The sequence below is a fragment of the Xenopus laevis genome, chromosome 5L (assembly GCF_017654675.1).
Source record: "Xenopus laevis strain J_2021 chromosome 5L, Xenopus_laevis_v10.1, whole genome shotgun sequence".
Classification (NCBI taxonomy): Eukaryota; Metazoa; Chordata; class Amphibia; order Anura; family Pipidae; genus Xenopus; species Xenopus laevis.
Window position 1 is genome coordinate 54,487,368 of NC_054379.1, and position 13,488 is coordinate 54,500,855.

Below are 13,488 nucleotides of genomic sequence, written 5' to 3' on the forward strand. Positions count from 1 at the left end.
TCAGTGGTTGTATTAGGAGTATGTATTAGGAGTATATATTAAGAGTCGGTGTTGGTACATTTTGGCGACTGACTCCAGATGCCCAAAATTGCTCCCAACTCCATCACTCCGACTCCACAGCTCTGCCTATGCCAAGAGATACTTAAGAATTGTCCCAGTATAGGTATTTCTCTGTATTAAATGCATTTCAGCAGGAAAATGAAGTTTGCAGTGGCCCTTTAAAGGAATAGTTCACTGTGAAAATAAGAACTGGGTAAATGGATAGGCTGTGAAAAATAAAAAATGTTTCTAATATATTTAGTTAGCCAAAAATGTAATATATAAAGGCTGGAGTGAACAGATGTCTAATAAAACAGCCAGAATCCAACTTCCTGCTTTTCAGCTCTATAACTCTGAGTTAGTCAACGACTTGAAGGGGGGCCACATGGTACATTTCTGTTCAGTGAGTTTGTAATTGACCCTCATCATTCAGCTCAGATTCAAAAGCAACAGATATGACCCATGTGGCCCCCCCTCAAGTCTCTGATTGGTTACTGTCTGGTAGCCAGGGTAACCAGTCAGTGTAAACCAAGAGAGCTGAAAAGCAGGAAGTAGTGCTCTGATTGACATGTTATACATCAAATCACTCCAGCCTTTATACATTACATTTTTGGCTAACTACCGTAACTACATTAGAAACATTTTTTTATTTTGCACAGCCTATCTATTTACCCAGTTTTTATTTTTACACTGAACAATTCCTTTAACATTAATGCACACTGCTACCAGATTGGAATGTGTATATACCCTTGTGATTAGCTTCCTGTAATGCTGCGTGGGTGCATAACGAGCCTTTAGAAAACACTGTAAGGCATTCTTTACTGGATAGATATTGATGTACCAGAATGTTTGCTTTACTAATGTCCGGTGTTGGTGTCCAGTTTTTTTTTTTCTGTTTACACACATATTTTCCTGAGATATAATAAATGTTTGACCAATTACTTTGTTATTTTAAAATTTTGTTTTGAATATCGGCTAGAGATGCACCGAATCCACTTTTTTGGATTCGGCCGAACCCCGGAATCCTTCGTGAAAGATTCGGCCGAATACCGAACCGAATCCGAACCCTAATTTGCATATGCAAATTAGGGGTGGGAAGGGGAAAACATTTTGTTTTCTGACAAAAAGTCATGCAATTTCCCTCCCGCCCCTAATTTGCATATGCAAATTAGGATTCGGTTCAGCTGGGCAGAAGGATTCGGCCGAATCCGAACCCTGCTGAAAAAGGCCGAATCCCGAACCGAATCCTGGATTCGGTGCATCCCTAATATCGGCACTTAACACAAAATGAGTTGTTACTACTACAGATGCACTTGTAGCTAAAACTGCTCTTGTAGTATTAGGTTACACACAAATACACAGAAACATCAGCTCAGATGGTGCAGTGTACTGTAGTTCAAGGTCCATAGGCTAGTCTTCTAGATGCTCAGCATAAACTTTCCCAGGCCTGTGCAGTTCTGGATCGGAGTTGTCCAACAACTTTGCACCCTCGTATCTTTTTAGCTTTTGTTGTCCTTTAACAATAGGATGCAAATTTTTGCATAATTGATAACATTGCTTGTGTCTAGTCACAGATGCGAATGTTTTAGCAAAGGCAATAATTACCAAGCATCCTCTGAGCCAAAATGAGCATCTTCTGACAAAAACCTGCCACTTCTAATTGGGGTAAAAAAAAAAAAAAATCACTTTGCCATATGGTTTTTGAGTTATTTAGCTTTTTATTCAGCGCGCTCCAGTGCTCCTTGCAATTTCAGCAATCTGGTTGCTAGTGCCCAAATTACCATAGCAACCATGCATTGATTTGAATAAGGGATTGGAATAAGAAAAAGAGAGGGTCTGAATAGAAAGGTTAGCAATAACAATACAGTTGTAGCCTTACAGAGCATTTGTTTATAGATAGGATCAGTGACCCCCATTTGAAAGATGAAAATAGTCACTTAAAGTAAAAGTTAACTTAAAGGTGAACCACCCCTTTATAAATAAGGCTGGAGTCCGGTCATCTGTAGTTAAGAAAACTTATCAGAATGCTATGAAATCATAGCAACCAAATAAGGTGAGAATCAAATTGGTAACCCACAACATTGATTCAAAGGCAATTTTTACCTTATTTGTATAAGTAATTCATGTTTTACTGGGAAATTTCTCATTTATTTAGGGGGATCATGGTGATCTACCCATAACAGCATGGGATCCCATTTTTGGGGCCCAGCCCTTAGTTTCAGAAAATAATAATCCCTCTTACATTACTAGTCCTCTTTTATCTTGCGTAACAAGTGATTCAAAAAGGTGGCACATGCTATCTTATTAACATTTTTCTATCTACAACTTGGCTAAAGGCTGTTAAATTTTCCTGTATGTTTTGTACAGTCCACATTTCACATAATCCTTGTTTCATGTTCTCTAACAATTGTATTTGCAATGATGCACTGCTTTACCAGTATTTTTTATCCTCTGTGCTTAAAGTGCTTTGAGCAGTAAGAAAGTATGACATGCATGTGATGCTATTTCAGATGCCTCCCAAAATTCCTGTTTGGGAAATCAGGCCTTTTAGGCCACAGTCCAATCCACCACACCCAGGTTACACCCACCCACACTCCTGATTCCACCCTGACCCTGCCCAACCTATTCATTTGCTCTGTGCTTTCTGAATATAAAATAAGTATATCCCTTAGGTACTTATCAAAATAAAAGTTCTTATAAATAATGGTTTCACGCCCAGTGGGTCTTTTAAATAAACCCAGGTGTTTAATGTTGAGAAATCACTTCTTGACATTCTTGCCTCACATAAAAATAGAACCAGCACGATCCATAAAAATTAGCCCAAAGGTAATACTTTACATGTTTGGAGCTGTTACATTCTTTATTAAATGTTTTTCTCTGTATACTTTTTCACATGCTTATTTTAAAACTTTTGAAGCAGTGGTGTTTCTTTGGTTTACTCCTCTCTTCAGAAGACTCAAAGCAATGGGCCAGAGAAACAGGAAAAAGAAGGTGTAATCCAGAATTTTAAGAGGACCTTGTCTAAAAAGGAAAAAAAGGAGAAGAAAAGACGTGAGAGAGATGTTTTGAAGCAGTCAGCGGATAAAGAAGAGGGGCCACAGCTGAGAGATGATGGGTAAAAACATTTTCTTGTATTTATAAATGAGTAAAGCCTTTTTTTTTCTTAAATTTTACATGCTGTTATTTGTCTCAAAAAGGCCACGTAGGGGTAGCAGTGGCACCCAGAACTTCATGACTCTTTTAAAAGAACATTCCTATTTGTCATTGATGCCCTAATATTATGGTTTTCCAGACATATCTTTCTGTCATAATCTGGCCACGTATAGTGCAAGCTGCATGATAAATATGAAATATTTGATTGCTTATTAATGCAATTTGGCACAAATACAGATTACAATATTCCATGATCCAATAAGCAAACTGAATACTTTCATCATAGTGCAATGTAAAGCTGGCCATACATTAATAGAACCAATAGTTTGGCGAAATTGACCTCGGGCCAGTTAATCAGATCACAACAACAGGAATGCATGCCATTAGGGCCAGGACTGCAACAACCCAATGTGGTCCTACAATGTGTAGTTTTTAAACCGGCCATATCAAAATCTCTGAGTGCCCCATACCCAGCCAGATATGCTGTTGAATCGGTCTGAGTTGAATCTATCCATGTATTGCCACCTTAAATCATTGGGTAGCTATGTTTTTAACCTGTGGACTGTGGTAAAATGCATTAGTGTTATTGTTCCTACACACTTCATAAAGTTCATACGGTCACTTGAACGGAACTTGAACAGTCTTAAATTTCTGTGTGTGAACAGCATTACGATGTAGCACAAAACTGATTTTTGTTGGAATACCTGTAGTTCTTATTGGAACTTTGTAATAGCAATTATTTCTTGTTAACTTCAGTTTTGCATGTCTTTCTTATAACATGTATATGTATAGAACAAAAAGTATGCACAAAATGTGTAAAAAAAGCAAAAGGTGCAGTTGCCAACAAAATTTGCCAGTTTTTCAAACTACTTTGCAAAAGACTTCATAGAACGTTTAGGGGTTCTTTTAGAAGCAGCTCTTCAGTATACATATACAGGTATGGGACCTGTTATGCAGAATGCTCGGGACCTGGGGTTTTCCGTCTTTTTGTAATTTGGATATTCATACCTGAAGTCTACTAGAAAATCATATTAACATTAAATAAACCCAATAGACTTCTTTTGCTTCCAATAAAGATTAATTATATCTTAGTTTGGAACAAGTAGAAGGTACTTTTTTTTTTTTTATTACTGAGTAAAAGGAATTTATTTTCAAAAATTTGGATTTTTTGGATAAAATGGATTCTATGGGAGACAGCATTTCTGTTATTCCGAGTTTTCTGGATAACGGGTTTCCGGAGAATGGATTCCATATCTGTATTACTTGTATATGTATTTTTGTACCATTTAGAGGATGTAGCCTCCAGTACCCCTAGCCTCCATACATTGAATACTTTTGATAAACAGGAGGCTGGTTTTAAAGAGAGTCATAGATATTTGTGGAGGCTTTGTAAAAAAAAAAAAAAGAAAGAAGGATGTTCTCTTCTATGGGAAGTTACATTTTTTAAACTTTAACTGATCATGCCTCCAATTATATCATACCATGCATACCTGAGCTGCTTCTCTTTCAAGTTAGGTGATTATAACACAATAGGAAGGCTAAAAGAAAGACAGTTCTACTGCAAATCTAAGAAAACTGAAAGCTGAACCAGTGATACCTTTGTAGATTATGGAGGTTATGTGGATGAAAGAAATTTAGCTATTAAGATTTCAAGATTTACCTATATGAATATTACCTATATATAGGTATACGCACAGATATACCTATATGAAACTTTTTTTGGCTGTCTGTGGGCGTTCCAACAATTTTCGTACCGTGGCGATGAATTGTTTAGTCGATCTGACAAGTTAGAAAATTTCTGATGGCTAATGATATCTCTGCATGTATTGCCTTATCTAATGATATCCATGACTGACTACAATTCCCAGGACATAACATTGTCTGATTTGTTATTTTATCTACTATAATCCTAGAATTCAATGGTTAGGTTTAGATCATTGTGTTGAAACAAATAATCGATATCCGAACATTCATCATACTAGGAATAAAATCTTAGTCTATGGACAGCTGTAGACAAACAAAAAAAGGAAAAACAAAAAACTTGAATGTATAGTATTTTGTGCTAGAGTGAATTTACACAATGCCTTATGGTTTCTAGTACAGGAAGGACAATACCAATTTTTGAAGATGCTTTGGTAATATGAATTATTAGTATTAGACATGTCCTAGGGTGGAAGTTTTTGAGATCCTTGTTTTTAGAAAATTGTTGTGCCCCCAAATATTGAGCTAGACAGCCAGGGTATTAATGTAATAGATTTGCTTTACGGTTGAGAACATGTTTTTAATGATTTATATTTATTGCAATGTGCACTTTAAAAAAAAATGCACTGGTTTAATATGATAATACAATACTGAAATTTTGGAGCAACACTACATATGTATCCTAATCACCTTGATGGCTAGAATTTTTATGTATGTATTTTTATTGTGATTTATAATTGCACGAGTCACTGGTGATGTCATTCCTTAATTGGATGGTTATCATTGACTATTTATACCTGATGAAGTGTGGGGTGTGGCACACAGTTGTGTCAAATACCACGCACACATGCACACACACACGCACCCCCCCCCTACAGAAAGGCAAGGAAAGTCAAATCCTGTTTCTCATGTAGTCTCCAGACTTCACATTATCTAAAGTTAGGAGACCAGTGAAGTGAGCTCTGACCCAAACATTTGATACTTTGTGAAAAACATTAATAAGAAATTCTTTCCAACCCTGTTAGATGCAATTGCTTTGCACCTTTTTGGGTGTATTTTGGGGTTGTCGGATGTTGTTGATTAATATTGGTACTCCCCTTAGTTTTTTTCTCCTCAGATGTTCTATATATGTTATAATATTTGCTTAACATAAATCATACCTCCCAATTGTCCTGTTTTAAGAGGGACAGTCCCTATTTTGACAGCTCAACCTGCAGTCCCTCATTTGTACTGGAAAGTCCCATTTTTCTCTGTACTGAGGAGCCAGAAAAAGAAACTGAGTTTCTAACTTAATTGGCTGTTGGCAGAGAGCCCAGAACAGCCACCAAGTGCACTTGGAAACTTTTGTAACAATTTCAGATAAGCAAATAAGTAATTGTAACAATATAAGATAACAGGTCTTTTGGGGAAACTGTGATCAGGGCAATTCACCTTCATACGCAAAACTGAAAAAAAAGCACAGAAATGTGTTCAAACTTTCATAACCTGCCAAATTTTGTAAAATGAAAACGGTAATTAGGGGGTGTGGCCACAAAAATGGGCGTTGCAAAAATTGCCACGCTTGCATGGCAACTTTTTTTGTCCCTCTTTTATTTCCAAAATGTTGGGAGGTATGCATAAATGGGCATATAGCATAAACTTTCACAATGCACAAAACCATATAAAATTATGTAAAATAGAAGGAAGTGTTTGTATTTCAATACCTTTTTATGTCAGATATCCGCTTGCAAACTGAGCTTGACCCAAACCTTTTGCAAGTTTCCAATTTAAGAGACTTCAGTTTATACCAAAGGTGCCACCGGCACCTTCTGCTTCAGTAACAGAGCCACATCCACTGAGGGAGGACCATGCAGAGGTGGGCGGTGCTGTTTGTGATATCATTCTCAGTCCTTTCCTGCTCACAGTGTTCCCACCCTGCATTCTTTCCCCTGCCTGCTCTGATCATTCCTGCTATGACAAAAAAAAACAAGTTCTACAGTTCTATAAAACATAAGATCCCAGAAGGTGCAACTTTGTTTGCCCTTCACCGCCTTACCTGATCATATACTGTTTTCAACTGCAGAATTGTTTTCCCTGCAACACACTATACCTAGACATGTGCTGTTTCAGAGCAACAGTTGCAACTTTGTTTTCTCTGCAACTCCCTGAACCTCATACATAGTTACATAGTTAAATTGTTGATGGATGAAAAAAGACAAAGTCCATCAAGTTCAACCCCTCCAAATGAAAACCCAGCATCCATACACATACCCCTCCCTACTTTCACATAAATTCTATATACCCATACTAACTATAGAGCTTAGTATCACAATAGCCTTTGATATTATGTCTGTCCAAAAAATCATCCAAGCCATTCTTAAAGGCAGTAACTGAACCAGCCATCACAACATCACCTGGCAGTGCATTCCACAACCTCACTGTCCTGACTGTGAAGAACCCCCTACGTTGCTTCAAATGAAAGTTCTTTTCTTCTAGTCTAGCTAGGGGTGGCCTCTGGTACGGTGATCCACTTTATGGGTAAAAAGGTCCCCTGACATTTGTCTATAATGTCCTCTAATGTACTTGAAAAGTGTAATCATGTTCCCTCGCAAGCGCCTTTTTTTCCAGAGAAAACAACCCCAACGTTGACAGTCTCCCCTCATAATTTCTTCCATCCCTATAACCAATTTAGTTGCACATCTCTGCACTGTCTCCATCTCATTTATATCCCTCTTAAGGACTGGAGTCCAAAACTGCACTGCATACTCCAGATGAGGCCTCACCAGGGACCTATAAAGAGGCATAATTATGTTTTCATCCCTTGAGTTAATGCCCTTTTTTATGCAAGACAGAACTTTATCTGCTTTAGTAGCCACAGAATGACACTGCCCAGAATTAGACAACTTGTTATCTACAAAAACCGCCTAGATCCTTCTCATTTAAGGAAACTCCCAACACACTGCCATTTAGTGTATAACTTGCATTTATATTATTTTTGCCAAAGTGCATAACCTTGCATTTATCAACATTGAACCTCATTTTCCAGTTTGCTGCCCAGTTCTCCAACTTAGACAAATCACTCTGCAAAGTGACAACATCCTGCATGGAACCTATAGTTCTGCACGATTTATTATCATCTGCAAAAATAGAAACGGTACTTTCAATGCCCACCTCCAGGTCATTAATAAACAAGTTGAAAAGCAAGGGACCTAGTACAGAGCCCTGTGGTACTCCACTAACAACACTGGTCCAATTAGAAAATGTTTACCACCACTCTTTGTAGTCTTTCTTTAAGCCAGTTCTATATCCAGGTACAAATACTGTGTTCCAGGCCAACATTCCTTAATTTAACCAGTTAATTTAACCAGTAACCTTTTGTGTGACACTGTATTAAATGCTTTGGCAAAGTCTAAGTAAATCACATCCACTGCCATCCCAGAATCGAGGTCTCTACTTACCTTCTCATAAAAAGAAATTAAGTTAGTCTGGCAAGATCTATTACGCATAAAACCATGCTGGCACAAACTCATAGTATTATGATTTGCTATGAAGTCCAGTATCTTATCCTTTATTAACCCTTCGAAAAGCTTTCCTACCATCAATGTGCAGAAAAAGTATATGATCTAGTGCAGGGAGTTGCAGAGAAAACAAACCTGCAGCTTCTATCTGTAATTGGGTAACAGTACATACTTATGTGCACTGCTTGTATATCTTTTATTATTCAATAAAAAAAAAGTATTTATAGTATATTTTTACAGTTTTACAACTGTTTTACAACTTAATATATATTGCTTTATGTTGAGAATTTAAAATATATTGTTTTAGCTTATAGATCTTGCAGCAGTGTAAGCAAAAATATGCAGGCTGGGAACAGAGAGAGACAGAGGGAGGAACTCTTGGAAGGGGGTGAATAGTATAACTGAAGATGAATATTATATAAAATGTCTCCTTTAGTGTAGGTTGCCTTTTGAGAAAGCTGTGGCGAAACGCGCATCTGACGACACAAGACCCTTAAAAGGCTTTTAAACTTTTTAAATCACTTCGGTAATCCGAGATTGCAAAAAGCTTTTAACGGCTACTTTACTTTCACCTGTATCTTAAATCTATTTTCTCTCCAAGAGCTGGAGGGTTTGCGGTTTCTTAGGGTTAAATAGCTTAATATAGGTAAGTTTAAATAACGAGACCGCAGCCCTTCAGATTCTGCCTTCTCCCACTTTGTGGCGCTCCTAGGGAGAAAAAAATTGCAGCTACAATTTTGGCGCAACTCCACCAACTATCTATATTCTGTTTTGCTCCTTTCAATTCATGCTCAAGTGGGCGGACTCCATTTAAGAAGTTTATAATTTTGAAATATTTTTTCAATAATCGGCACTAGCCACTTTACTAGTCACTTTATAACGATTAATTGACACAATTTGTGTAGTTAACGTTATAAACCACAGGAAGTTAATTAATTATATTTAAAATTAATTACTACCAACCCATTCTTTTATGTGGATTATTAAGAATCCTGATGTTGTTTTTGAGGTGATGGTATACTGATTGAATGGCTAAGTGGCGAAGAAATTAGAATATAGGAGATATCCGCCCATGATAAATTGGAAAACAATTCCCTAAGTGGGTCTTTATAGAAGGCAATACATAGTCACTAACAAGGTTACCTTTTTTCTCTCCCTCTTAAATTCCTTTAGGGTAGATAACTGTTTTTTTCTGTCTCTAGTGAAATTGTATTGAAATGTATTCTCCTTTCTCAATCTCTTTCATTAGAGAGAACTTACAGTTAGCTATGGAGGTATACAAAGATATGCCAGAGACCAGCTTTACTCGCACAATATCTAACCCAGAGGTGGTTATGAAAAGAAGACGACAGCAAAAATTGGAAAAAAGAATGCAAGAATTTCGTAGCTCAGATGGCCGACCAGACTCTGGTAATTAAAAGACAATTTGTAATTGATCTGCAGCTGCACTGCAAGTTGGAGCTAATTAAACACATTCGTTGGTTCAGGAATAACATTTTTATATGATAGAGTGAATTTTTTGTAATGTGTACAGTGTAATTTAGAATTAAAAAGTACACCATATAAATTATGACAGAAACCCCTTTTTATTTTTCATAGCATTGGAGAGGACACTATTTGGGATAGTTGTAAGAATATCCACCCTAACATTTGAATATAAAAAGCAATTTAAAGGAAAAGTTACACCAAAAATGGAAAGTGTATCAAAGTAATTAAAATATAATGTAGCGTTAACCTGCACTGGTAAAAGTTGTGATTGCTTCAGAAAGACTACCATAGTTTGTATAAATAAGCCTCTGTGTTGCCACGGGGGCATCCATTCAAGCTGGAAAAGGAGAAAAGGCATAGGTTAAATAGCAGATAACAGATAAAACACAATTGTATTATACAGGGCTTATCTGTTATCTGCTATATAGTCTTTTCCCTTTTTATCCAGCTTGAAAGACTGTCCACGTGGTTACACAGCAGCTTATTTATATAAACTATAGTAGTCTTTCTGAAACAATCACACAACTTTTAACAGTGCAGGGTAACCGTATATTAATTACTTTATAACACCTTTCGTTTTTGTTTTTTTTTTAACTTCTTTTTATTGAGTTTAACAACAGTGTATCCACATAAAGAGATACATATCACAAGAAAAAAAAAGAGGAAAGGAAAGGTAGAAAGAAAAGGAAAGTAAGGCGGAGGAGAGCGGGGGGGGGGTTGAACGTACAGAGTGATCATACACTATAACACAATGCATACATTCTAGACCTTAAAAAACATGTGGGCTGTTAGTTTCAGGGTTGAGCACCCAGATCATCCAGATGTCTATGAACTTGTCCATACAGCCTCTAGCAAAGTAGGCAGCCTTGTAGCATGGCAGTGCCTTGTTAACTAATTAATTCTTTCCAGGTTGCAATTGTTGGAGGATCAGGCCTGTTCCATTTCAAAATTATCTGTTTACGTGCATAGTACATTAGCAATTGTAGCAATGTTCTGTCTGAACCATTATCAACAAATCCCTTTGTCAAACCCAACAGCGCCAGTGCTGGGGTATCTCGAGGACCATTATTTCAGATATGAAGGCAATTATTTGTGTCCAGTAGGTCACTAGTTTGGGGCAAGACCATATATGTATCCAAGTACCCGGGTGGCCGCGCCCTCGAGTACAATTGGCGTCTCTGGTGGGAGTGATGTGGTGGAGGCGCTCAGGAGTTAAGTAGGAGCGGTGTAGGAATTTCACCTGAATTAGCTTTTCTCTGCTGGCAATCATGGGTTGAGTGGTTAACCTGAGAATTTCTGACCACTTATCGGGGTCTAAATCCACTATGTCTAGAAGCCATTTGTCATAAGTGCGGAGCTCCTGTCTGTCTTGCCATGATTGAATGGTTTGGTAAATAGTGGAGAGAGTTTTTGGTACATCCTGTAGTTGTAGTTTGGTTTCCAATTCGGAATCTTGGATCAGTGTCTGAGGACCGACAAATTGCTTTTTCGCTGGAGTAAGCAGCTCCGGAAATATGCCGCTTGGCTACCTGGAAAAGAGGTTTGTATTTGGTCTCGATTGAGTAATTGGCCCTGGGGGAACAAATCCTTCACAAATCTTAAGCCGGCTGTGGCCCAGATATGATAGTCGGGGATGTCTAGCATAAGAGGGAGATTCATATTGCACCACAGTGGAGCATGAGGGGAGTACACAGTCAATCCCTTGGGGGTGAAAATAGATTGTGTTACCTTCCAGGCTGTGATAGTGGTGTTCATGGACCTGGTTACCATTGGGTGTGCCTCCCTTCCCCTGTATACCAAGAGCCGCAGGGCCTCCCTCGACCCCAAGACGGCAGCTTCCAGTGTCACTGCCGAATTCGAGCAGTCCGGCTCAAACCACAATCTACTTGTCACCAGAATTGCCGGCAAGTAATAGTGGTATAGGTTGGGCAACGCCAGGCCACCTGCCTGGGTTGAGCGTTGCAAAGTAGTCAAACTTATCCTCGGGTTTTTGTTGCCCCATATGAAAGAGCAGAACTGTGATTTCACATGGGGAAAAAAATATTTAGGCAGGCAGACCGGTGTATTTCTGAAAACATAAGAATTTAGGGAGAAATTTAATTTTGACCAGGTTGAGTCTGCCATACAGCGAGAGAGGAAGCGAAGCCCAAAGTGAGAATTTAGTTTTCATGTCAGTGAGAATAGGGTCAATATTGAGTTTCCTATACTGGGTAACATCTTGTGTAACCTGAATCCCAAGATATGTGAATTTGTCCACCCATTGGAGTGGGGAGTCAGGGGGTAGGTGTGTCAGGCTTACCGGATAGTTTATGAAGCGATGGACCTCTTCTAGATGATAAGGACCCACAAGCGGCTCACACAACACAGAACCCACCCGGGGATGAGACAGGAGAAAGCCATGAGTGGAGAGAAGCCAGTGAGGCTAGGCTGAAGCGAGGTACCAGGGATTTCAGAGAAGAGAATAGTCAAACCGGATTCGAAGTCAAATGGCAGGCAGCAATTCAGCAGGAACGAAAGATAAGCAGAAGTCTGGGCAGGCAGCAAGTCTCAGAAGTCAAAACACATCAAGGTCATACACAGGAGTCAATCAGAAGTAGTTTAAATCTGTAAGCTAGGTCTCAGGACAAACCACGATAACCAGGCACAGTTAAAATACAAAAGTCAGTTTAAATACCTTTAAACTTGGCGCCAATTCTGCAGTGTCAGAACGCCTGCGACGAGGAGCCAGCGTGAACACGCTCTGCGCCGCAACGAGCCTGCGCCTGGATGCGCGCTGACGTGCACGATTCTGCGCGCACACGTGACCCGACGCCCGTGACGTCAGGAACGCTGGACGGAGGCGCATCGATGGATCCACTCGGTAAGTATTTCTTACAAGGTGATTTTTTGCCTCAACATCTATCGCGAATAGGGTGGATTTTCCCCAGTTCACTTTCAAGCCCGAGAATTTACCGTTCTCATTAATAACACTGAGTAGGTTGGTCAAGGAGTGGTTGGGACTGTCTAGAAAGAGAAGGAGGTCGTCTGCGTAAAGGGCAAGTTTTTCTACTAGGTTACCCCTAATCAAGCCGCCAATGTCTGGCTTAGTTCTTATTATCTCGGCCAATGGTTCCATTGCTAGGCAGAACAGGAAGGGTGAAAGCTGGCAGCCTTGCCTGGTGCCCCTGTTCAGTGCAAAGGTGGGGGATAGCATATTGTTCGCTCTAATTTGTGCCGTGGGAGAATTATACAGTGCCTGGAGCCAGCAGAGGTACCGTGGACCGCAGCCAAAGCGTTTTAAGGTCTGCCAAAGGAAGGGCCATTCGACCGAGTCGAAGGCCTTCTCCGCATCCAGAGCCGCTATTGCTCGAGTACCCACGTTATTATGTTGCAATTGGAGGTGAGTCTGATCAGAGTGTACTAGATCCTTCATATACGGCTTGAGCCTGTTTGCCAGAATCTTGGCTAGCAATTTAGCGTCATAGTTTATAAGGGAAATCGGGCGATAAGCGGAGCACTGAAGTGCGTCTTTCCCTTTTTTGGGTATTAAGGATATGAAGGCCTGCGACATTGACAGAGGTGTGGTACCCCTGCTGGCTATTTCGTTCAGTAGGTCAGTTAGGTGGGGTCC

General features: G+C 39.2%; 1 protein-coding gene across 16 annotated transcripts in view; it reads left to right on the top strand.

Moving 5' to 3' along the window:
- The window catches only part of afdn.L (afadin, adherens junction formation factor L homeolog), a 97,323-nt gene that overhangs the window by 18,611 nt on the left and 65,224 nt on the right, over window positions 1-13,488 (top strand). For all 16 annotated transcript variants that reach the window (XM_041562297.1, XM_041562288.1, XM_041562289.1 and 13 more), the window contains 2 exon segments: window positions 2,991-3,154; window positions 9,640-9,800. In XM_041562297.1, coding sequence (XP_041418231.1) covers window positions 2,991-3,154; window positions 9,640-9,800 — 325 coding nt within the window.